This window comes from Triticum aestivum, chromosome 5A (genome assembly GCF_018294505.1).
Source record: "Triticum aestivum cultivar Chinese Spring chromosome 5A, IWGSC CS RefSeq v2.1, whole genome shotgun sequence".
NCBI lineage: Eukaryota > Viridiplantae > Streptophyta > Magnoliopsida > Poales > Poaceae > Triticum > Triticum aestivum.
The window spans coordinates 547,133,859-547,160,839 of NC_057806.1; the positions used below are offsets into that span (position 1 = coordinate 547,133,859).

Genomic DNA, 26,981 nt, shown 5'->3' on the forward strand with positions numbered 1-26,981 from the left:
GGTTAAAGGTCATTGGTTGTTATTTGACGGGAATACCCCAAGTAGCTGGCAAATGGCCCATCTCCCTTACACATGGGACCCATCAAGGAAAAAAAATCCTAAACTAGTCCAACTACAACATAGCAGAGTATCCCACTCGAGGTGCAACCTCTTCTCTCACCCGTTCTAGCCTAGCCTAGCCCAGCCCACTGGGCCCGACCTCCTTCAACCTCAAGCCCAAGCACCAGTGTGCGCCCATAGCGTCGCCGGGCACCGGATCCTTTCACCACCATTTTTGACTTCACATCGTATTTATCCTCTACCAACATGATCCCCAAGACTGGATGGTTCCATTCCTTCCCTTTGCGTAGAGATTCGAGCCCCAAAGATGATGAAAACGTCCTCTACCTAATCGAAGTTGGTCATTGTGCCAAGAACTGCTGCCTCTGTTGACCACCTTGTCTCCTCCTTCTTGCGCCATCCAACTTGCCTTGCCACACCCTCCACTTCCTTTGAGCGCACCCTCTCGAGATTTGTACACAGCTGACGCCTAGTTCATGTCGAGGTCGGTCCGCGGTAAACTGTCATCTTGTACCGAGAAACCTTGTCCAGGAGGTTCTCCATATCCCGTAATGGACCCTGGTAGAAGGAACTAAGGGGGGTCAGTAATCGATGGCATGTCCATTGTCTTCCTTACCTTTGACGACGCTCTAGTGCTCCCTGATCTCCTTTGTTGTTGAGCCCCATTCGTCCTTGACAGCACCCCACCTCCCCCAGGTCATGTCCGAGATTCTAACATTGTCCACTTGGATCTCCTTCCCAGACCATCTTGCTACGAGATCATGCTCTGCCGTTGCCGCCGTCAATGAAAACATCGCTTCAGTGCCCCACAATTGACCCCTACCTCTGCGGTGTACTCATATTGGGCGCACAATCCTTTTCCCTCTTCTCCCATGCTCCCATGTGCCTTCTAGATTACTCATGTCGTGCTTCGCCCGTAGTCGCCGCTACTGCTCGTTGGCGTCCTTGTTTCTAGTGACCCTAGTTCCCCGTACCGCCTCGGTTGGTCCCTGAGAGTTGAACGCACTACCCAACCAATCAGTGCCATGTGTCTCCATCTCGTGTATCTTCACTACGACTGCGTCCTCTGCTTCTATTGTTTGCTAGATATAGAGAGAGAGGTATGGGGAGGGTGTTACTTTTTTATTATATTTTTTGGTCCCACATGAGGTGACTTGGCTTGAAGATATATAATCTTTTTTTTGCTTTTTCTTGATGGGTCCCACCTGTAAGGGGCATATAGCCCATCTAGCCACTAGCAAAAATATTTTGGTTATCCAGGAGAAGGATCAAAGGCCTTTGACCAAATGGTAGAGTGATAGAAGAGCATTTGGGTGACACAAAATGTTTAGGGGTAAAAAATGAGGAGAGCTGAAAATTAGGCAAAACCCATGGGTGAAAACTAACCAAGGGCAAGAGTGTATTTGTCCTAATGTCCCATTTGTTTTTGTTAAGCAGAGGATTGGGTCCTTGGGGCCCATATTTTGTTCGAAGATATACCACAACTAGGTTTGGATCATATTCAAATGGTGAATTACTAACAAAACATGAATCTATCTTGCTGACAGGTGAACATTCTTTACTACATTAAATAAACAACTACATTATCTAAATGATGCTTGCGGCTGAACCTTACTCTTTCTTTCACATGTATGAAGATTATATTTACCACACTTTAGTTGCCAAAGCCAGTGGAGAGTTGTGCTTAAATTATACTTTTTCTTTGGGGGCATTTGCAAGAAAACCTCTTCTGCAAAGGTTAGCTCATCTGTTTATGTTCTTAGTTTGCACGAACTTTCCTGTTTATCCTTCTTATGTCTTAACAACATGCACATTAAATATGATTCTCATTAAGTTTAAGATAACATATTCTTTGGATTCTCATCAACAATTAAGAGGTTTAAGATAACATATTTTTATTCTCATTAATCATTAAATTCTAAGATAAGACCTTTCTTTATTTTTTTACTTAGAGCTGTCAGTTCTTAGTACTGGTGAAGGACACTACAATTCATTACTTTTCTACATGATAGAGAATGAAAAATACTTAAATAGCTGCAACTAGTTAGCACCCCATTGGAAAAATATTTTGCTTTAGAATGGTGAAAATGGTTGTTTGGGCTCAACTAGTTAAGGAAATTCCTTTTCATTTATTATCAACTTCTAAATCTCATGTAGACTGGATATTATATGTTTCTCATGTTCTTCCCTACTAGTCGATAATTCCCCTTTCTCTTAAAATCCATGTTAATTTTAGATATACTGCCTATGGTTACCATAAACATATTCTAATTCTATCATAGCTAGTCTAAAATGAAAAGTTGAACTTTGATTGTAATTCTCTTATTGATTCTGATATACATTTCATAATGTCGTTGATCCCACTATCCCAGATTGATTCTTTTACTAGATTATGGTTTCAAAGGTTCAAAATATTCTTCACATGATGCATGCTTGCTAAGGATTTAGTACATAATGATGCAATTTAACTATTCTTTATTTTTACTCCATTGCATTATATTTCCCAGCCGTCTTGACAAAAATTACCCTGCCAAGAAGTCACTTTAGGTGATACTCCCTATGTTCCTAAATATAAGACCTTAAAGAGATTCCACTATGAATAACACGCGGATGTATATAGACATATTTTAGACTGTAAATTCACTCATTTTGCTTGCATGTAGTCCATAGTGGAATCACTAAAAGGTCTTATATTTAGGAATGGAGGGAGTACAATATTTCATGGTAGAGATCATCCTAATATGCATATGATTGTGACAGTCTTCCATTCACACTTTAAGAGAGTATTAGTGTATAAGTTATTAATCATACTATCAATGTACATACATATTTTTAATACTCACGAGCTTGTGATCTTGTTAATGCAATAACTTACCAACACAATACTAGGAGTAATTCATAGTTCATGAATATATTTTGTGATGTTTTCTCACTATCCTATAACACGCAACAGCGCATCTGATTGGAAAGTGCCGACTACTTTCATATATGGCCAGGATGATTGGATGAATTACCAAGGGGCGCAACAAGCACGCAAGGATATGCCAGTTCCTTGTGAAATCATCAGAGTCCCACATGTCAGTTTGTTTTCCTCTATGTCAATACATAAACTAAGATTAAGATCTACTATATTGGTATTGTTTACTAACGCTTTAGCTACAATGCAGGGAGGTCATCTCGAGTTCATAGAAAACCCATCGGGGTTCAACTCGGCGGTCTTGTACGCATGCCGAAATTTCTTACCTGAAGATGTAGGGGACGACTTCTCTCATCCTTATGGCTTGATATATGCATAGAGTGCCATCACACGCGGTCTCATGGTGGTATATGATAATATGAACATGAAGCAAGACCGATACATTGATAGTATCAATATTAGCACCACTGTCACATGATTTGTTTATGTATGTATGAATTGCGTGAATATGTCTCATTCATATCGTACGTGCTTGGGTAACCAGTAGTGAAAACATAATGTTATACATGTAAGCTCTCTAGTTGGTCTCGATGTTCCAACAGTTAGTTGATGGAGTCTATCATTTTCCAAGCATGTTTGTTTGATTTGTGACCCGTTGCAGTCATCAAGTTCTTTATACATGTCCGTGAGAGGAAGCAACTCTGGTTTACATGGACCGATAGGTGGATTAGGGCTTTTCATCGGTTTGTGAGGACCTTTGCAACATCATTGATATGGAAGTTTGCACATACTCTCACCCCGATAAATGCATGCACACATACCCTATCATATGAGCATCTTTGAGAGACTGAGTTGGCAGGTAGATTGACGAAGCCACCGCAGGAGCCTTGTTATCAATCGAAGTGTCACCTCCCACTGAATTAGTATTCCACCTTAATAAGACACAAAGGTGTCTCATTATCTTTATAGCTTTAGCTAAAAATAATAGTGTCTTTCACATGTCTTTTTTGCTAAAATAGTCGATATATAAAAGTGGTAGCCTTAAATAAGAATCGGCAATGAATGATGGTATGAGACCCCCTCCCTCACTCCTCCACATCCACAACCCATGTTACTCTTCTCACAGACTAGTCGCATCATATTTTCAAAAAGATAGTGCTATTTGTCAAAGATTGGGACAACTTTATGAAATTCACGTGTTCAACCAAACAAAACCACTTCTCATAAATTTGCGCTACTTTCCAAATTAGGGTGGAACAATGGGACAAACTTCCAGTCAGGTAGTGTTTTTGCCATCCACATCCCCCAAATTCTTGACCCGATCCAAAGGCGTTTGAAAATCGTCTTCACACGCGCCATTGACAAGCGCCATTGCCACCATCGTTTTCCCCTTTATCATCCCCCCCCCCCCCCCCCGCGCTCCCGGTGCGTGGTCCGCAATCCCCGACTATTGATTTTCAAGGCATGAGCTTGCTTTGTGGCATTTCCACCCAAGATTTATGGGCTCAGCATCACGCCCCTGCAAAACACCCCAATGTGAGTTCCACCTCACAATTTAATATATGCCAAAGGCATCGAAGGGCGGTACCTGTGGGCCCCATGTCGGCACACCATGCGGCTAGGGGTGGTCGTGTAGACTGCCCGCATGGGTCCCACGGGTGCCCCTGGTTCCATCTTCTGACTCCGTGGCTCTTGTCTTATGGATAAAATTTCTATAATTTTTGGAGTAACTTTTCTGCACAGAAAATAACATATAGAAATCTCGCTGAAGCGTCAGCCCGGATTAATATTTATTCAAATTATGCAAATTAGGTGGAAAAAACATAGCAAAGTGTTCAGAAAAGTAGATACATTTAGGTTGTATCAATGCCCACTGCCAATTTTGCTTGCGGACGATGTGTCACGGCATCTTAGTCGTACCCATGTAGCTGCCGTGGTAGCCGCGCCATCATGGTCCATCAAGCTCCTCCACGATCGCAACTGGCTGCTCTGTTGTGCACACTCCATTGTTGAGCTCGTCCTCTGGTGATATCAGTAGCGAGGACATGGAGATAACGACCTACTCCTCGTCCAAGTCCACCCCTCAACTAACGTGGTTTGAGCAGCTATAGCGTGAGCAAGAGATGGAGGACAACGAGATCACGGAGGAGCAACAAACAATCGAGGCCTTTGTGGCCTTGTGTCATGCCAAACTCGGAGTAACGCTCCACCATTGAGAAATTTGTCGCGAGGAGCGCCAAGCAATCAAGGCCTTTTTGGCCTCATATCATGCCGAGTTCGCCTACTATGAGCACCGGGTCGCCTTTGAGGCACGTCGGAGGGCTCACGACGAGGTCTTCGGTGAGCTACATGAGGACATTTCCACTAAGGTGGCGACGGAGGAAGAGGAGGAGGAGGAGGAGGCTTGCAATGTAGCAAGGATTAAACTTGGATTATATGGTAGTTTTATTTATATTTAAAAATTAATCTAACTTTATTTATGTTTAGTTGTGCTTATGGTAGGCTTGACTTCCGTCGGAGCTAAGTTTAATTATGTATCTCTAACTGTGAAGCTGAAAGTCATGTTTAATTATGAACTCTATGTTCAAATGTTGTTCATGTGTTCATTATAAAGTGCAATTTGCTCATTTGAATGCACAAATGGAAGAATGCAGTTCAAAATATTTGGAGGATGAAGTTTTGTGCATCGATTAGGAGCCACTCTCTCAACACCGGGGATTTTTGGGGATTTACATTTTGAGTATGTTTATGAATGAAGTTTTTGGTCATCGATTAGATCAACTTTTACTACAACATTTAAACAATTAATATCTATATATATCTATATCTATATCTATACCATCATATAGTGCACGAATAACTTTGAATACCATTGTTGGATTAAGCCGATCCGGCGGTAGTGACGTGGCAAATCGAATTGTTGTTGACTGTTGGATCTTCTCATTACTTCACCATATTATGCCATGTGTACTATCTAGAAGATTCTATGTGTACTATCTAGAAGCCATGTGAACATTTTGCACAAAACTCAAGGCACACTTCTACTATATTCTAGACTCTTCCATACTTGGACTTTCCTAAATTCTTTTTATATCCAGACTGTCATTCATTTTTACTTCGTATTTAAGGCTATGTACCTTCATAAATCATACTCCAACTTTGTGGATTGTACATTAGCTTTGAGATTGCCAAAAAAGACACCTAGCCAAAATACGCTCAACTCAATGTATTTTAGATGATTTTTTTTGCATGTTATACTTCATGCATATGCCTCGCAATTCTATTCATGTTATATTTAATACACAGTAACGTCACGTATATCTTTGGTTGTAATTTGATCATCTGAGCTACAGTAGAACTTACTAGTAGTAGTACTGTAGTACTAAACGAACAAGAGAAGCTCGTGTCTTGGAGAAGATGGTGTTTTGTGTGGGCTCACGATCGAGCACTCGCCCCAGCCGTCCTCGGCGGCGTCCACTGCGGCCGTCCTCTTCTTCCCGCGCGCGTTCCCCATCGTCGACAGCGGAGCCACCTCCACGAGGAGCCTCGCCGGCACGTGCGCGCAGGCCTCCAGGCGCCGGAGCGCTTCGCCGGGCTCGTGGACGCCATGAGCCGCCACCTCCGACCACAGCGCCGCAGCCATCGCGACACGCAGCGGCACGTGTGGCATGGCCGCGGCTACCTGGGCCCGGATCGCGCGGCTGGCAGCGGTTGCACAGCGGTGCGCCGCCCCCGCCTCGAGGCCCATCCGCCTGGCCCAGCCGTCAAGCACCGCCTCGCCCCGCGCGGCGCGCCTCCTAGCCGGCGGCGGCGTCGTCTTCCTGCCGTGCAGCGCCGCCGTCGTCGCGGAGTCAGCCGTGGACACGCAGGAGCTCGACGTCGTAGCAGTCCTGGACATGACGCCCACGCCCTTAGGCGTCGGCGAGACGCGCGTGCGGCGGTGGCGGGACGCGAGGAAGTTGGCGCCGTGCACCTGGGCGTCACACGGCGCGCAGAGGAACGCCGCGTCCGCCTCGCAGTGCACGTCCGCCGCCGCGCCGCACAGCGCGCATGCGCAGCGCTCCCTGGTGCCGTCGCCGGCACACATGCTAGCAAGCTCGCGCCAAACAATCGAGCTCTCGGTTCGAGCGTTCTTTCAGCTCCTCCAAGTACGTACGTACGGACCAAGGGAGACGACGGAGGGGGACGACGAGGCAGCGTGGTTTGCTTCCCCTCGTCCGGGCGCGTATTTATAGACGACGGCGGGGGCGTGAGATCTTTTCCGCTCCTCCACGTTGGTGCCCATCCACCAGTCCAAGGAGCAACCACGGCCGCACAAATACTCCGCGGCGCGCCTGCACTTGCACAAGTGGCGGCGGCTGGTCGACGTGAGCCGCGAGTTTGGGGGATGGGGGCTCCATTCCATCGGTGGGATGCGTACGTAGTCATCCTTGGCCACGAAACCTAGACCCGCTCGAACTACGTACCGTACTACGTGTCCGCCGCTCGTTATCCGAGCTCGTTGGTCCGCTCTCTAGTCGACAGAGGAGAACTTGAAAGGACGCGTCTCTCTTGCGAGCAAACGTCCATACTATACTAGAGAACTTTTTGTTTGTAATTACGCAAAACCACCATAGTATTAGATTATCAAAAAAAAACCATCATAGTATTAGATTATCAAAAAAAAACCCATCATAGTATTATGTTTCACGCAAACAACCACCATGGGTATACTTGTCCACTGTTTTGTGCATGTATTATGTCAATCATTTGCCAGTATTCACTACAGCAAAATCATGCATTTCCGTGTAGCCATGTGTGTAAACCGAGTGCAATATTTCGGGTACTTTGGCTTACATCCCTAGCCGAGTACCGTTAAAAGAACACACAACAAACATGGAGGCTTCGGCTTACAGTACCTTATAAGCCGAGTGCCTACAACATGTATTCAGTTTAAAAAGAGCATTCGGTATGTAAACAAAAAGGCTCTCGGCTTACAGCGAGTTCTCGTAAGGGTATATGCCATGTGTAAACAACGACGTGGATGATGACGCTGTCAAAGAGCAGTCTATAAGCCGTGTGCCCTGACATACCACTCAGCTTATACAAGTTATCAGCTGTGTGCCCTGACATACCACTCAGCTTATACAAGTTATAAGCCATGTGCCCTAGCATTACACTCGGCTTAGACACGTTACAAGCCGTGTGCCATGACTCTACACACTCGTCTTAAGTTTTACATATTTTTTGCAAATCTATTCTTAATACAAAAAGGTTTCCAGACCATTGCATTTATATTTATTTTTAATATTATTTATGTTTCCTATTTCTCATTCATTTTCTTCTGACTAGATTTCATGGCCCTTATTTTCACTGTCATCAATTTCCCTATCTTTCTCTTTTACCCCAACTTTGCCACTTCAATATTTGATGGCCTTTTTACTCTTTAGACCCCCTAGTTTACCCATATAAAGATCAGATTCAAAGATATAGACCATAGGTTACCCAAGTTATCACAAGATTCCGTCCGGGTCACTTGTGGTGGCAGTTTCCCCCTCTTACCGTCGAATGTTCCTTCGGTGTTATTGCCGTTCCTGAAGCCGGTCACACTCGGGAGCCAGGTACTGAGTATTTAAACATACCACCACAACTATATACATGTGCTAGGACACAATGCAAGTTTTGGTAGGATTCCTACCCTCCCAAGACCCCGGAGCGGCCTAACCCTAACCCGTTTGACCGACAAATCTAGCCCTTTGACCGGCATCAAACGACATTTGACCCATGCACTAGTACAGAACCCCCTCACTGGCGGTCTCCGAATGTGTTCTGTGGCAGCGTTTGAGTGGAACGCCGCTACTATCGCACCGCTGGTAGTCAACAACCAGCAGCGTCCGGGCAAACGCTGCTAAGAGCATCTCTTGCCGTTGAGCCCCCCCAGAAGGCATTTTTTTGCCTCCTGGGGGGCTGCCGGCGAGAACTTTGGCCTGGGGGCAGGAATTTTGCCACTGGTTGCGCCCCTAGGAGGCGAGAAGCGGGAGCCGACGAGGACGAGAGGGTGCTGGTGATCACGTCCCTGTGGTGCGCGCTCGACCTCCGCCAGGACCACATCGCGCGCTTCATGCCCTGGGGCGCGCTCGCCACCGCCTTCGCGCGCCGCCACGGGGTCGCCTGCTTCGCCTTCGCGGGGTTCCTCATGCTCTGCCTCGCCCGCGCGGCGGGCTCCGTGTCCGATCTCGCGCTCCCGCCGCTCCTCTCCACGCCGGCCGCCGAGCTCGACCGCGTCGCCGCCGACTGCCCGAGACTGCGCCGGCTCGCGCTCCTGCCGCTGCACTCCGCCGCGGATGAGGCGCACCTGCCGAAGCTCATCTCGCAGTGGCGCCTCCTCCAGCGCCTGGAGCTCGAGTCCAAGCCGTCGTCCTTCTCGGCCATCGCCGCGTAGCTCGCGCTGCCGGACGCCCCTGGCCATGTGCTGTGTGTGGTAGGTTTTAAAGGAAAGGGATAGGAGAGAGGAGAGAGAAAAGAGAGAAAGGAGAGGAAAGAGAAGAGAGAGGGGAGAGAGGGGCTGACAGTGGACCTGTGCATGCAAAAGGCAACTGCCGGCGTCCTCAGCTGCCCCCAGGATCCTGGGTTTGGGTGGGAGCGCCGGCCATACTTTTATCCAAATCCGGCGATAATTAAGCTCTTGAGGGCGTGAGTGGGTACTTTTTTGGCCGCCGGCGAGGCTAGTGGAGATGCTCTAAGGAGTAGCTCTCCAGTAGTGTTCATAGCTGGACGCGGTTAGCCTGCAACGTGTACTCCTCTCGAACACTGCTAGTTACGCGTCGATGTAGTAGCGTTCGCTGTAGCCACCATCGGGAGCAGAACGGGGTGGCCACCATCGGGAGCACATCGGGCTGACCATGGTACATCCATCCCGCCTCCATCTTGCCCACCAGCAGCACTGGAGCGTTGGGGAATCACATAGCATGTAGCATCATAAGCCTGCAAAACAGTGAAAAAATTACTATTTTTTGTCCATTGTTTTGTTCATAGTGTAAACATGCAACTTATCTTTTTTGAAAAATGTAATATACGTTCGTGTATTCTATCCTACACCGGCACTAGTTCAGAGGGTATCAACTTTTTGAAGAAGCGAGCATCCAACTAACAAAAGTTGCACATAACTAATATTCCAAGAATCAAAAGCAACGGTTTAACAATCCAATGCTCATTCCTCTCTCTTTAACAAAGCTAAATCATCGTAATAAGAATTTACGCTTATCCTCAAATGCTGGATATATCCCCTATGAATCTTAAAATTATATAAACCACATGCCCAAATCAGTCGACCACTCATACATACTGTCTCATAGATTACCCCAGTCCAGCAATTGCATATGAAGAAGCGAGCACCATAAATACTGACCAACATAAGCTATCAATTGTTTATACTACAATATGAAATTAATAGATTATCACCTCTTCCTAAATAAATCAACCAAGTCTCACCTATCAGCCAAATTGAAGGAATAAAGATTCAGTTAGTTATATAATTGTATCAGAACTCCAGAATAATTGTACATTATCAACAATCGAACATACCTAGATCTTGGCCGTGAGGTGGATGAGCTCGCACAAATGGGGCTCACCATCTAGGCCGGCCGGCTTCATCCTAGTCCCGCAATACCACGCTAGTAGTGAGAACGGCACCTTGGTACGCAACCACTTTGCTGCCAGAGGACATGCATGGCCAAAGCAAGCCGCGGCCACAGTGGAGAGGTGAGCTAGGGGACGCAAACAACCACGGGGAAGGAGGAAATATGTAGCGGCTCACCTCATGGTTAGAGGCACACACATAGAGGACTCGGAAGGTGGATGGCGACAAATTGATCATCGTCGGCGGCGGCCGCGGGGAGGAAGGACGGCCTCTGCTCATGTTCTTCGATGAAGAGGAGGTGCGAGAGGGGAAGTGGATTAGAATGGGAGGAAGGGGGCGGAGCGGGTGATGGGGTGCAGCAGATGTGCTACTCCAACCTGTCGGATAGGGATGAAACCCTACCGCCTGCTAGAGGTCAAGCCCTACTACCGCGAATGGTCGCGGTGTAGGGGGGAATTGCAGCGAGGGGAATGAAATGGATAAAATTCTCTCTCAAAAATACCCCTACAATACTTTGAGAGGGAAATGTTGATTTGTTTGAGTTTTTTTTACCGAAAATGCTCGTCGGGCCGTAATATAATACACGTCGTCAGCGTATTGCATCCGATCTGGACCGTCCAATCTAGTCCGACTGAGGGCCCATATTTACCAAGGCATCGTAAAAGGACTCCAAAGATAGTCTGATTCATAAGATAATAACATTGACTTTAGCTATATGCAAGTCCCCTGAATTTTCAGTTTGGGTCAGTCAATTTCCTGGCCGCTGATTCTTGCTCTAAGATTCATGCTACATTTTCATTTCTTCCGGGCTGTTCTATGAGTTTCTTTGGGCTATTTCTTTTGACTGGCCACATATTTTGGGTCAGTCGAATTGCTATTGGGCTGAAGCCCATTACTTGTACCTCCCAGTCGGCCCCTCTTTCCCTTTTTTTCTTTTGTTTTTATGTGTTTCTCCTTTTGTTTTTCTTTATTAGTAGGTTTTAGATATTTTTTAGATGTTGGATGAGTATAAATGTAAATAAATAAATACTATGCAATACGAGAAAAAAATACACAATTTATGATTGGTGTTTGCATACTACATAAGTGTAACTTTAGTGCAAAGTTGTGTGCAAGTTTCTTTAACTTTTTCATTATCTTTATTCTTAAAGAGTAATACCTATGGTACTAATTCATTGTTTCTAATACAACTTTATTATTCTGTTTTGATTTAATTATTATTTGGTTTATTTCTTCTTTAAGGGCAATACCCATGCCACTAATTCGTTCCTTCTAAGAAAACTTTAGTTTTGTGAAAATTCTACTAATATATGCATATATTTTTAAACACAATTTTGTGTATGTTAACTCCAAATTTTGTCATTGTCTGTTTTAGTTTTTTTAGTTTTCTTTTTTCTTAAAGGGAAATACCGGTGCCACCAATTCATTCTTACAAAAATTCATCATTTAGATTTTGTTTAGGTTTTTATTTTATTTTCTTTCTTCTTAAAGAGTAATACCAATGCCAATAATTCATTTTTTCTTAGAAAACTTCATTATATGGATTTTGTTTCAGTTATTATTTTTATTTTATTTCTTGTTTAAGACCAATATCAATCCCGCTAGTTCATTTCTTCTTGTGAAATACATTTTTCTGAAAATTCGGCTATTGTAAGGTTAGTCTTGCACATATAGAAAAGCACAATTTTTGTTAATATTGCGTGCAAATGTTTTCATTGATTGATTTTTAATCATTTGTTTATTCTTAAAGAGTAATATCAATGCCAATAATTGATTCTTTCTATGCGACCAGGAGCCGGAGACCATGCAACATCTTCTTGCTGGTTGTTCGTTCTCGCGGCAGGTATGGCACGAGATCCTATCTTGGCGCCACGCCACTGCCACCCTTCGCAGCCCGGACTGCGAGTTCCGCGAGTGGTTCTCCGCCTCCATACATGACTCTCCGACCGCCCTTCGTCGAGGGCTTGCCACCATCATCATCCTCACTACCTGGAGACTCTGGAAGTACCGCAATGACTGCGTGTTCAACGCTGCCAACCCCTCTGTCGCCAGACTCTCTGACTGCATCAAAGAAGACGCCCGCGCTTGGGTGCGCGCCGGGGCCAAGGGGCTTGGCCAACTGATTGACGAGACGTAGTGTGTTCTTCCCGGGTCGCACGGCCCCCATAGCTGCGCCCTTGTTTTTCTCATTCACACCATCTCTTTTGCGCATGTGCTCACGAGATCACTCCTGTAACAATCACTTTCTTTCCCCCTTATCAATACAATGATATGCAAGTCTTTTGCGCATTCACAATTTTTTTTGATCTGTTTTAGTTTTTCTTTCATTTGAGCGTTGCAGGGAATCACAATTGTATTCATAACTGAAACTGCATGCACTTGAGCGTTGCAGGGAATCACATAGCATGTGGTGTCATAACCCTGCAAAACAGTGGGAAATTTTCCTTAACGATGCCTATATAGCATATATAATTTATTTTTTTGCATTGAAGTCAACACTGGTTTATTATTCGTGAAAATTTATATACTAGCTAGTGCAAAAGAAAGTCACGTTTATTCTAGAAAAAAACTTCTGAGCTATTCTAACTTTGTTTGTATTTCCCCCCTTATATAGGGTGTATATACAACCCGGAATCAAGAGGTATTTCCCCTGTGATGCATCTCCACCGTGAACTCTTTGTCATCGGGGCCGTGAAATGCATGAAACCAAAACCCCAAATAACCTTTTTGGGAAAACAAGAACAAAAATGTGGCCCCAACCAAACTGAAGCGACACTACATTGTAGTATTATTCAGTTTATTAAGTTGAGCCGCCGCTTGGTGGGAGATTCAAATGCAGCCGCCCATCTTCAATACAAGTATAGTACAACAGACTACAACTCGATCGTCTTTTACGGCTTCGCACCAGCTCGAGCGTCTAGCCGACGTGGATTTAGTGAGCGCAAGTTCATTCAGTAGGTATAGTTGGAACGCAACACGCGGTCGAGATCTTTTCCGCTCCTCCAACGCAACGCAACCGCGGCCACTCGAAACTCCACGGCGCTTGCACAAGCTGGCGGCTGCGGTCGACCGGAGCTTTGCTACACGTACGGACAGATGACAACGGGCTTTTACGGGGAAGCTTATCTGGGACAATTTGATTGGAAGAAAGAATGATGAGGGGCCCACACCCCTTGAAAATGAGTGGTGTGTCTAGGTTTTCATTTCAAATTTTTTGAACGTGTGTGTAGGTTGATTTGGTTGGTTTACTATTTTCCATTGTGTGTGGGTTGGTTTTTGTGGTGAAGTTCGTCTCCTGACAGTCCTTTTTGCTTCGAGGCTTCTTCGGTGTTCTGATTGGTCGCTGTCGATCTTTGCCGCTGTTGGCCCGGGTCGCTTTCTGGCTTCAGATGCTTCTTTGGTTTTGTGATTGGTCGCTGTCGATCTCTGCCGCTGTTGGTTCCTGTCGCTATCGTTGCATGCGTGGCGCTGCTGGTTCGGTTGTTGTTTCCTGTTTGTTCCGGTGCAGTCCACGTACAATCGTTTTCACCGCTTCGACCGTTGTATCTAGGCGCCCTGCTTTGTCGACGGTGCGCTTACATGAACTAATCTCTCCGCGTGTCTCTATGGAAGGCTCGCGTGAAATAGCATGGCATGCGCCCTCCACCGCTTATGCGGCGCGTGGCCAAGCCACCGCTGTACGGGCTTATAAAAGGCTCATGCGTTCTTTCGAGCTCACAACACCCATCATCCTTCCTGACAATGCCCACGGCCGGTGCATCACCGGAGCCCCCACTGCCGGGCATCATCTCCATTCGGCGGCCCCTCCCCCCTTCTCTCCTCCGTCGCTGCAGCTTCATATGTTTTGGACGCGCCCCCTCCTCCCAGCCAGGCCCAGGCACTACAACCATGATGCGGCGGCCGGATGGAGCCGATATGGCGTGGCGGCGGCTTCACAACGGCAACTTCACCCATCGGTTCCCACTAGCACAATCAGGTTGGTCTGCTCGCGAGCACACCCTCGATGTCGGCCACCTGCAGCAACTCAAAGGCTGAGGGCATCTTCCGGGTTGCGGGGCAGCCCTGCTCCAGCGGCCTCAACCTGCAGTTCTGGCCGACTGGGTAGGCCGTCGGTGCAGTTGGCCCGGTCTCAGAGAAAGACCCATCTCGACGTGGAACAAGCAGCACCCCGCGCAGGCGGCGACTCTCAGCCAAGATCCCGGTGGTGGAGCGGTGTCGCGGCATGCGAGGCCATCCAGTGAGCGACCTCCGGCACATGACGCGCGGCACAACGACGCCCTCCGACGTGGCTGACCGTGGCCATGGTCCTACAGGCGCGCGCTACGTGGGGGCAACGACCTCCCGGCGCGGTTCCCTCCGGGCGTCGTGTGGCGCTCGATCGCGACTCCATTGTCAGTGCTCCCCTGTGGCGGTAGCCAGCCGCTCTTCACGTGGTTCTAGCAGTCTGCATAGTGTTGGTTTCTAGCGTCGTGCCTTCCTTGGCGAGTGGCGGGCACGTCCGGGCGATCCTCTCCCTCCTGGTCAACCAAGGCGTGTCAGTACAGCGTCTGCGTTTGCGCCGTCGCGTCCATATGTATGCTCTATTTCACGCAGTCGAGGCATCGCACTCTCAGCCGTCACCTTCCCTGGCGAGGAGACGCCATGTTCGCGCCGTCGCTTCACTCCCGGTCGACCAAGGCACACGGCGACGACGTCCGCCTCTGCACCGGCTGTGTGCAATGCGCATGCCAACGGTCTGCGATGCCGAGGGATGCCTCCGTGTGCTCCTGCGTCGGTTGCTGCCATAGTGCCATGGTCCCTGTGCTCAGACTGAGATGCATCGAAGCGGCGCCGGCCTGGGCGCCATCACGGGACGGGGAGCACCGCCGCGTGCTGCCGACCCGAGGGCAGCCCTTCGTGCTGCCGCCGTGGTGCCGCAGGCTGCTTCAGTACAGGACCGTGTCGCTGACACATGTGTTTGCCATCGGCGGCGGCCAGGGCGAGCGCGCGGGCTGCCGAGGCGTTTGTACTTTTACGGGCTCCTGAGTATCTGTACTTTTACGGGCTTGAAGCTATGTACCACTTGATTTTATCTTGTTGAGTAAAGTTAGTCTGCTGCATGGCAACCACGTATTCTATTAGTTTACATAGAGTTGTGATTGGCCAGCGTTTGTATGCACTAGCAAAAGCTGATGTGACTACCTGCATGTGCATCTCCAAGGCTTTCAAGGGGTACGTACTGTATCAGGTTTTTCCAGTTGTGATCGGCCTGGCTCATAGTTTATGTGTATATGAGTATATGGCTGATGCGTGCTAAGGCACACTTTTAGTTAGTTTTATATCCTCATGAAGGGCAGTCGGGGACAATAGATAGAGGTTAGTTTATCTAATTCAAAAGTGATATATTTCCAACATTGTTTAATGATGTCAAGATGTCCGCAAATTTGAAAGTTGGAACACCTTGGCTGATAGAGAAAAAGATGAGCTCAAATGTTGTTCCTTTGTTATCAAACTCATTCGATGCCAGCCAGGTAGAATTGTGACCTAATGATGCTATAGCACCTGCAAATGGGGGTGCAGGAGTTCATAATTTGTGGGACTACACCTCGGGATAGGAGATTTTGCTTTGTGTATTCTAGAAAGTGATTTTGCCGGAGAAGGAATGGTTATGTCAACATTTCAAAAGATGATTCAAATCCTAAAAGCGGAGCTACTTCTGTGGTGGTTCTTGCTTTAGCTACTGGCGGGGAAGATGATTCTAAAACTGGTGCTCCATTGAAATATGTCATGTTTGTGTCTCCCACTTAAATATATTTACAAGTTAATTCGGAAGCCTGCGGTGTTTGGGTTCCGAGTACTTTGGTTCACCTGAGCATGGTTCGTTGATCACCTTATGACATGCAGTACGTCTGAACATAAAATGATGTCCAAACTAGCAATCAATCAAACAGTTGAAAAATGAATACATGAGTCTTCCTTTTATCATGTGTGAATTTCAACACAAAGTATAGACAAAACTCTGTATCATCTTATCGCTGGTACAAATCCAGTGGGCGGTCGAACAAGGACACTGTGAATTACCAAAGAATCAAATATATATCATGCAATATCACTATGTACCCCATTTATCTATAATGCACCGACTCCTTTCATTCAATAAAGTTTTTCTTGCTGGAATATTTCAGCATCCGTACGAACATAATTTTTTGACATAAACCATAACATAAAAAAAAGTTAACACACAAAAAATAATAATAAATAAAATAATTAAAATATACAATTTGATATCAAGGGCTAGGATATACATTGGACCAAAAGATTTGCTTGGATTTTATAAAGTGTTGTCTAAATTTAAGAAGTATCCATTTTGATTAACAGTGTTGACAATGCTAAGTATTAGTTTATTATTTGGTATATTTTCTTTTCGTTCTTGATAGCAATCAACATGACACTATTTGAATTACTATTTTAACAAATGTAACTTTCATATGAAATCTTACATGAAACATGTCAGGAACATCATTATGTAACATCACAAAATAATAGAATATATGGGAGGGCAAAGAGGGAAAATATGCTTGAATGAGAAATTTTGCTTCTGTTTCAACTCACTTTTCTGTTTATTGATAGAGCAAATGTGGTCAATTCTAAACTAAATGCATATCATATTGATGCCTCTTTTATTTGTTCATAATCATTGTTGGATACACTGCTTCTAAGCACCCATAGGTCGCATGAAACAATTTGTAAAGGTTCTCTATCATTTTATCACATGTGCCCAATCCCACGGGGGGATTCACAAGAAGGATATAAGCTACAAATAGTTGTAATGTGTCCAGTGTTGCTAGGAAAATTGCCAATGTGTAATTTCCATCTTGCAAGATGTAGCACTCATGCTGATAATAAATATATCCTTTGTAAATTGTTCATGTGCATGTCTTGCTTTTTTGTGACTACAAACATATGCTCGAATGAGCATATGTTTGTAGTCACAAAAAAGCAAGACATGCACATAACGTATCGACGGGGCGCGGCGTGTCGCCGCGCGGGTATTGCTAGTGAATAACCATTTGCTACCAATGGGAGAATTGCTTCTTATTTCCAATTTAGATAATTGGATTTGCACCAAAGGAAACCATAAATTCCATATACCATAGAAATCTAGGAGGATGTTTCTTTTTCCGAAAATGCGGCTATGCTAGAATTGTTTTTTTTCGAAACGGAGGCAAAAGTTTTGCCTCATCGATTAATTAAGAAGAAGAAAAGATATAACACTTTTTATTGTCGTACATATAGGCTGACGAATGCTATCTTTTGGAAGAAGAATTTTGCAACAAGCCGGTCACTTTGCTCTTCTATTTGGGTTACATCTAACCAACATCAATACTCCATCAGCGACAAGAAGAAGAAGAAGAAGAAGAAGAAGAAGAAGAAGAAGAAGCGGAAAACAACGGAGGGGAACTTTTGGTCTATGGGGACATATGCACCCTATATGGGAAATTTTTTTAGTAATTCAACAAAATGTCAAAAATTCCTGAAAATATTTTGAAAATAAACTTGACCTTCTATTGTACTCGTGAAAAATAAAATCCACCAAAAAAAATATCCTTTTGACTTCTTTTCAAAAAAGACAAATTTCCGGTCAAAATAGCGTGAATAGTGACCTATAATAGCAAATAATTTTTGTCTTTTTCGCTGTGAAGTCAACATATTTTTCTTTTTTGTGAAAATTGTGTATACTAGTGCGTAAGTAAGTCAACTTTATTCTAAAAATAGTTTCTTAACTATTTTAAATTTTTGTTTAACTATTACAAATAAATCCCCATATAGGGTTCATATGTACCCAGGAATCATTGGGTATTTCCCGGAAAACAACAAGATTTGATCAACCTCTGCTTAGCTTATTTACAGCAAAAAATATGCTAAGCGAACGAGTCATGTCATGTCTTGGAGAAGATGTGTCTGGTCTTGTCTCGTGTGTGGGGTGGTGAGCACTCGCCCCAGCCCTCCGCGGCCGTCCGCTTCTTGGCGCGGCCGCGCACCATGCACGACTCCACCGCCAGGAGGAGCCTCGCCGGCACGCGCGCGCAGGCCTCCAGGCGCCGGAGCGCGTCGCCGGGTTCCTGGACGCCGCCGTGAGCTGCCACCTCCCACCACAGCACGGCCGCCATCGCGACGCGCAGCGGCACGCGTGGCGGCCCCGCGGCGACCTGGGCCCGGAGCGTGCGGCCGGCCGCCGTGGCATGTCGTCGCGCCGCCACCGCCTCGAGGCCCATTCGCCTGGCCCAGCCCTCGAGCACCGCGTTGCCCCGCGCGCGGCTCCTCTGGCCCTTGGTCGCGGACTCGGCCGTGGACGTCCGGGACAGCGCGTCCTCGGGGCCGGGAGGTGAGGAGACGCGCGTGCGGCGGTGGCGGAACGCGAGGAAGTTGGCGCCGTGCACCTCGGCGTCGCACGCCGCGCAGAGGAACGCCGCGTCGGCCTCGCAGCGCACGTCCGCTCCCGCGCCGCACAGCTCGCAGCGCGCCCTCGCGGTAGTACACATCCACGCGCCCTCGGCCGGCGGCGAGCGAGCGAGGCGGCAGCGTGCCGTGCTTCCCCTCGTCGCAGCGCGTATTTAAAGGCGACGGAGGAAGCCCATGGCCCGTGGGGTCGGCTTTGTACTCCGTGGATGCAATGCAAACGGCCGGAGGCGAGAGCGACGTTGGGCGGTGTGGCGAGGGCCACTCGCGCGCGCGACTCCCACGTACCCGTCCATGACCGATGACTCCGACCACCAACCACGGCCATGCATGTGCGGCGCGGCTGCGGTGGAACGTCATGAGCCGCGAGTTGGAGGGGGGCTCCATCGGTGGGATGCGCCGACGCGAGGACGGATGGGATGGCTAGACTAGAGTGATCCTTGGCCACGAAACCGCTTCCCTCTCGGACTAGGACGTACTCCTACTACACAAGCCGGTCGCTATCTGAGTGAGCTCCATCCTCTCCAACCAGCCACGTGGTTGCTTTAGTTAACGGGCCATATCAAGTTTGAGTTTCCTAGACTTGTTGTAACGGGAAGTATTATATATTAGTATCATGTCTATAAAAATATGCTATGTCATTGGCATACTTTTGGAAAAAAATATAGTATCATGCGTATGATACTAGTGTATGATACTACATTCATACTGCATGCTATCATATGTTGGTAGTATTATATCGGACTATATTTATTGCCATCATGACACAAAGTAGCATATCATTTAATATGATAAGGTATCATGATATAATACTCAAATATCTCTTTCTTCTTTAATTCTATGCCACCTCATCAGTATTGCTTAGTTGGCATGCATGATACTAACTACTCCCTCCTTTCCGGTTTATAAGGCTCAATTCAAAAATCTCATCAGCCAAGGTAGATGATGAGTGGTGGAATATTTTTTGTAGTTTGCAAAAGCACCTAATTAATGTTTTTGTTTTCCTCAAAAAATTATGTTTACGAATGCATTAATTGCAATTCATGCATGCATAAAGTGCATGCATTGGTCAGTTTTCTCTTAATACTTGCATGCAATGATTTAATGCACCTTGAAGTCTGAACATGTGATGGGGAACAACCAAATTGAGCCTTATAAAATGGAAAAACTAAAATTTTGAGATAAACCCTATAAACCAGAAAGGAGGGAGTATGATACTCACATTACGACCATCCTTATCTTAACAAAAATATCTTAAAAAGTAGGGGAGCGTCTGTATAACATGGCGTTGAAGGAGTTGGAGAAGATGGCTCCGAAGAAGTCTCAGACGGCGCACAGTGTCACGCGTCTCACGACGGAGCAGAGTCGCGCCGCCCGATGCCATGTTAGTTATGTTCTTGTGGATTAGATTAACAGTTTTGCTATGACTGAGACTTTGTTATATCTCAATCGATGCTTATCTTTTTTTATTTTGTATGGAGATTCGTAAAAAAATTATTTTTAGTTTTTTCTTTTCTTCTTACATACTATATCACTTGGCTGAGACTTAATTAAGTCCTAGTCAGCTGAGACCTAGCCACACCTTTGGATTAATAAAAAAAAAGTGCTAATATTTTCAGCATCAATTCGCTTCTCTTCTGTCTCTTAGATCACAAGGTCTCACATTAACCACGGGCAATTAATACATCATTAGGAGGTTAGAATAACTAAAATACTTGCAAACAACCATCTTGCAAGGATAGTCATGTCCGAAGCACAAAATGTGAAAGTATCATACATGTTAACTAGGCAATTTTGATGAGGTGTCATAGAACTAAATAAAAAAAGAGAGGATTAAGTTTCATATCATGATACCGTATCATAATAAATAGTACTACTGTACTACTATGTGTCTTGCATCGGCTTAAATAATTCAGGTTTATCTATAAGATAGTACCTCCGTCCTGGTTTATTCGCCCCGTTCGTATTTTGTGTAAAATTTTGATCATAGATCTAACTAACAAAATATTAGTGTATGTCACTAAAAATTATATTGTTAGATTCGTATCCCAACATAGTTTCCAATGAAATTATTTTTTACGATATGAATTAACATTTTGTTAGTTAAAATCAAAGGTCAAACTTTGGAACAAAATACAAAGAAGACTGCTAAACCAGGATGGGGGTAGTACTAATGTTTGATACTCCACTTACTTATACAAGGCTATGGAATATATATTTTGCATATATACAAGGCCATCAACAGTAATCAAGGTAAAATTAATGATATTTTCTCGTACTTGCATGCATGTAGTCATAATGACAGTCGCTACTTCCTCCACTCGTTTTCCTTGCATGCATGCCGCGTGTTAATGATCTCAGTAAACGAAAAGAAAAGCCGACTTACAAGGCAGGCATTAAATTTTACATTGATATCCGTAACTGAGTTTGTGACATTATATATAAAAACAAAGGGAGTACTATGCATTACGGAGGTACTAATATCATACACTAGCATCAGATGTATAGTACTAACTTATGATGCTACCCATTACGACCAGCCTAAATTAACTACCGTCATTGTTGCCCGCTAATGTCGTACGCGAGGAAGCATCACCATGTTAAACGGGTCAAGCCAGTAGTTCATGGAAACATTTGCACCCTAGATTTAGGCTTAGTATAAAATGATACTACAGTATAATTTTATTAGAAGTTCTCTTAGCGTCCATGGGCGGCAAATATTACGTTGACTGCAGAGCTTGCACCGTTCTGTTGGGCGTTTTTGTGGATGACCAAACTTGCCTTTTTTTCATAGCAATGCATCAATTTTCTCTTGTTGTAAGGCACTGACATAGCAGTACACCAGTAGTAGAAGATATACTAAACAAATAATCAAAGCTCCTCTGACGCGTAGTCGACCGAGTCCTCCTCAGCGTCCACTGCGGCCATCCTTACTTGGCGCGCGCCCGATTGCCGCCGCCACCACCACAATGAAACTTGCAGGCACGTGTGCCCAGGCTGCCAGGCGTTGGAGTGCATGGCCGGGCTCGTGGACGCCGCCGTGAGCCGCCACCTCCCTCCACAACGCGGCTGCCATTGGGACACGCAGTGGCAATCGCGGCGCGTCAGCGAACTTGACCTAGAGCGTGCGGAAGGCTGCGGCGGCACGCAGGCGCGTGGCCCCTGCGTCCAGGCCTACCCGCCTGCCAAAAGCTGGAGCACGGTCCCGCAGCAGTCGCAGACGTCGTTGGGTGGCGGGACATGCGTGCGGCCGGCTGTGGCCACACGTAGGCGCGTAGCCCAGGGGTCGAGACCCATTGCCCTGGTCGTAACCTCCGCGCGGACATCGTTGAGCTGCGGGAGACGCATGCGGCCGACTGCGGCGGCATGTAGGCACGCAGCCCAGGGGTTGAGGCCCATCGCCCTGGTCGTAACCTCCACGCGGACGTGGTTGGGCAGCGGGACATGCGTGCGGCTGGCTGCGGCGGCATGTAACAACGCGCTACCCAAGGGTCCAGGTCCATCGCCCTGGTCGTAACCTCCGCGTGGACGTACCCAGGCATGGGCGGGACACGCGTGAGGCGGTGGCGGGACGCGAGGGAGCTGTTGTAGTGCGCCTCGGCATGGCACGACGTGCACAAGAACGCCGCGTCGGCATGGCAGTACACGTCCGCCCTCGCGCCGCACAACGTGCATGTCACGCCCAATATGCGACTTTATCCTAAAGAAACTCGAAGGTCCCACCAAGGATAGAAGCGCATATTGAAGACGCTTTTGCAAGGTGGACATCATTACATCGTACCATTACATAATAGTTGGGGGTACATATAAAGGCATACAAATGCCACATGAATACATCAAACATCATACATCAGAACAACATCCGACTATGGATGAAACACAAACAGAAACTCAAACGACATTCATCCTGCTAGCCCACGCTGCCGACCAGGAACCTATCCCAAGATCGATGAAGAAGAAGAAGAACTTCAAAACAAGCAAACATCGCTCACACGTCAGATCATCGCATAACTTGTACCCGCACTGCTGTTGTAGTAATCCGCGAGCCACGAGGACTCAGCAATCCCATTACCATGGATAACAAAACTAGCAGAGCTTAATGGGTATGGAAAGGATAAGTGGTGAGGTTGCAGCAAGCGACTAAGCATTGTATGGTGGCTAACTTACGAGTACAAGACTAAGATGAGAAACTACACAAATGGTCGCAAACTAGTAATGATCAATAAATGATCCTGAACTACTTACGTTCAAACATAACCCCATCGTGTTCTCGACTCACTCGAAAAGAGACCGTCACGGTTACGCACGCAGTTAGTGTATTTTATTTGAGTTTACTTCAAGTTCACTACAACCGGATATTAACAAATTCCCATCTATCACATAACCGCAGGCACGGCTCTCAAAACTTTAAACCCTGTAGGGGTGTCCCAACTTAGCCAATGACAAGCTCATGATCCGCGGAGACAATCCTCCATCGCGGGACCCTTCGATCAGACTCGGAATCACGGTGCACAAGATATTTCTATAATGGTAAAACAAGTCCAGCAAGACCTCCCGGCGTGCCGACACCCTGATAGTAGCCGCATGTATCTCGTCTCAGACCACGTCCGGATGAACACTACAAACGGCAACCAAATACCCCGGGTGAAGGGGGCAGCACCGCAAGTGGCTCTGTTTGGGACCAACACCATCAGCACTGGCCCCAGTATTAGGTTGAATAACGAACCTCAGGTAGCGCTAACTCCCTATGCGTCAAATTTATTATCATGTTTAATTATTATGTTGGGCAAATGGTAAAAACCAAAATTGGACCTTGCTGAAATAGTTTTATTCAAAGCGAACTGTCAAGAGGGGCCCATAAACCATCATCGTGTTATGGACACAAAATCAAGGAACATAACACCGGTATGACGGAAAGTAAGGCAGCAAGAGTGGAACAAAACACCAGGCAAAAGGTCAAGCCTTCCACCCTTTACCAAGTATATAGATGCATTAATTAAATAAGAGATATTGTGATATCCCATGATATCCATGTCCCAACATGGAACAACCTGCAACTGCACCTACAATTAGCAATGCTATAAGAGGGACTGAGCAAAACGGTAACATAGCCAAACAACGGTTTGCTAGGAAGGGTGAAAAGGTTAGATGCTGTCATGACAATTTGGGAGGCTTGATAAACAAGTGGTAGGTAGCGTGACATAGCGATAGCATCGAGACAACTAGCATAGCAAAGATAGTAGTGAGATCCAAGGTGACGGTCATCTTGCCAGAAATCCCGCTAGAAAGAAGAACGAGTCCATGAAGAAGACGATCCCACGTAGTCGAATGAATCCTCACAATCGCAACGAAACGGGAACTATCGAGAAGGAGCACAACCAGAAAGAAGCAAACAACATGGTAAACACACAACACATAAACATGACATGATGCTCAACCAAGTATGATGCATGACAAGTCTAAATGATGCTACTCATGGAAAGAGATGATGCATACAAGAGCAACACATCAAAGCAAGTTTAAATGAGGCCGGAAACAACATATAACAACTTCGGTAAGTCCTCATATGCAAATTTAGAAAATGGTACTGATCTGAACAAAAAATTATGTTAAAGTTGTTAAACAACAAGTTAAAGTGCACCAAGATGATCTACACGTCTTTCTAGTCAAGTTACATATAAGGTTCAATTAATTCAGAGTTACAGCCTAGAAGATATAAGCAAAACAAGTTAAACATGACATTGATGCAAACGCAAGCAAAACACAATCACAAACATGTCAAAACATGGATGCAACATGGCATGATGAAACTACATGCAAAATCAAGCAAGTTTCATGTGGAGCATGCTCCAAACGGAGCCACGGTTCAACACATATACTCAATACAAGTTTAAAGGACAAGTTTTCCAAAACAGCAACTCGGCATCTTACAAGCACCATAACAACATGCTACAAGAACAAGCTATGCACAAACATGACATGCACTTAAAGTACAGATTACATGCTTCAAATAACATCAAGGTTCATGTTCATAGACATCAGGATTAATCCAATATGATCAATGCAAGAAACAACTTAATATCACAGATTAGGACTTAGTGAAAACATGGCATACAAGTGAGCAGGAATAACAGGTTGACATGTTGGAGGCATGAAACAAGGATGCTACAGTGCAAGATCATAGCAATCAGGAGCATGAGATTAAAGTAAAGGTTAAACATGGCAAAACATGATTACTAATCATCTCCATATAACCTTTAGATCAATGGAAATCATCAAGAAAAGATTGCTAGTTATAACAAATTCCCAGACTAGTGAAAATTACAGAACATGGCAGAAAGCAGCGATAAGTAGACATGTTTGCAATCTCGTGCAACTTATCTCAAAGCATATCATGGCATGTGAATATAACCAACAGCAAGAAGACATATTTTTCCAACTACTCATGGCAAGAACATGGTCATAGTATGCATAGATCACTAGCTATTCACATGGCGAGAATAAACTTACTATTAACAGACTGACAACAACACTATTTAGCAATTTGAGAGCATGATAATGACAAGCCACAGCAGGCCATAATTGCAAACAGGGGCATGGTTGGATAGCGCATCACAAGATCTACACAACATCCTTACTGAGCCTCTTCAAAATATGCATAGATTTAGTTGTAGCATCAAGTCAACATGGCAACATAATGTAGCAGGTTCAGACTTGGCAGAAAACTTCAAGTCACTGAAATCAGCAACAACAAATAGCCTACTTTGCATGCTTGTGCTAGTCACCATAGGGCACATAAAAATACATGGATTGTACCACTGTAAAGATGGTATGAATATGCTTCTAAAACATGTTGACATGATACTCAAAAGATAGACACACAAAATGCTATGAAAAAGATAAACCAACAAGTTATAATAATTTTCAGTAGGTTATATCATTTAGCACTCTTGCAACAATGATTAAGGCATCAAGATTAGTAGTAACATGCATACAAATGACACTAGCATGTAGAGCAATCAAAGATGAACATTTTGACATATCATGCACGCAAAACGAAGCAACGGGCACGGAGTTATGAGCCTCACAATATGCACACATGAGCTGAAAAATTAGGGACTTGGGAAAAACGACCTCAACAGGTTAGGGTTCGAGCTGAGGTGGTCAACGGCGGGATCGGCGAGCCTCTCCGGCGACCTGCGGGGCGAAGGCGACGTCGGAGCTTGGAGGAGGCCGGGCGGGCGGCTGCCCGGCCGGAGGTCGTCGGCAGGCGACGGACGGGGCGGATCCAGCCGGATCCGGGGCCGGAGTGGCCGGATCGGGCGGCGAGCATGGCGGCACGGGGAGACGGCGGTGGCGCGCCGCGGCGGAGTTGAGGGGCGGCGTGGGGAGGCGGCGAAGGCAGGGACCGGCGAGGCGATGCACAACGACGGGGTTCGGCGCAGGGCGAGCGGGGCGCTCGGGCCGCGGCGCGCGGCTCCGGGCTCGCACGGGCCCGTGATGGGCCTGGCGGGCCGCGACGGCGTGCGGTACAGCCGGCGGTGGAGGTGACACGTGGCGTGCCCCGGTTGGCGTGGGCGGGCGGCCGACATGTCCGGCGGCGGCGCGGACGCGTCCGTTGGCGTGGAGGAGGAAGAGGCTAGGGTTTGCTGAGATTTCGGGTGAGTTGATGTTTATATAGATTCTGGGAGCTAGGAGAGGGCTATTGGGGTGCGGTTTTCGCCCACACGATCGTGATCCAACGACGGAGATCATGGAGGGGGTTTAGATGAGCTAGTGGGCTGTTGTGAAGGGTGTTGGGCTGCAAAGAGAAGTGGTCTGGCGGTTAACGCGGTTAACCGTTGGGGCATCAAACGACCTCCAAATGGAACAAATTTTGACAGACGGTCTATTGATGATATACCAAGGCCACTCGACAAATCTCGGCCCATTCTAAGAATGTTTTTC

At 46.2% G+C, this 26,981-nt stretch overlaps 3 protein-coding genes across 3 annotated transcripts; 1 reads left to right on the plus strand and 2 right to left on the minus strand.

Moving 5' to 3' along the window:
• The first annotated feature begins 850 nt into the window (after window positions 1-850).
• On the plus strand, window positions 851-3,503 carry LOC123107601 (probable 1-acylglycerol-3-phosphate O-acyltransferase). Its single transcript, XM_044529571.1, has 4 exons — window positions 851-1,607; window positions 1,698-1,797; window positions 3,014-3,137; window positions 3,228-3,503. The coding sequence occupies exons 1-4, from the start codon at window positions 1,472-1,474 to the stop codon at window positions 3,354-3,356; spliced, it is 489 nt and encodes a 162-aa protein (XP_044385506.1). The 5' UTR covers window positions 851-1,471; the 3' UTR covers window positions 3,357-3,503.
• Window positions 3,504-6,214: 2,711 nt separating this feature from the next.
• On the minus strand, window positions 6,215-7,347 carry LOC123107602 (B-box zinc finger protein 32-like). Its single transcript, XM_044529572.1, has one exon. It carries the CDS (start codon window positions 7,062-7,064, stop codon window positions 6,360-6,362), a length of 705 nt encoding a protein of 234 aa, XP_044385507.1. The 5' UTR covers window positions 7,065-7,347; the 3' UTR covers window positions 6,215-6,359.
• An 11,128-nt stretch (window positions 7,348-18,475) lies between these two features.
• LOC123107603 (B-box zinc finger protein 32-like) lies at window positions 18,476-19,284 on the minus strand. Its single transcript, XM_044529573.1, has one exon. The coding sequence runs from the start codon at window positions 19,115-19,117 to the stop codon at window positions 18,515-18,517; it is 603 nt and encodes a 200-aa protein (XP_044385508.1). The 5' UTR covers window positions 19,118-19,284; the 3' UTR covers window positions 18,476-18,514.
• Between the last annotated feature and the right edge of the window lie 7,697 nt (window positions 19,285-26,981).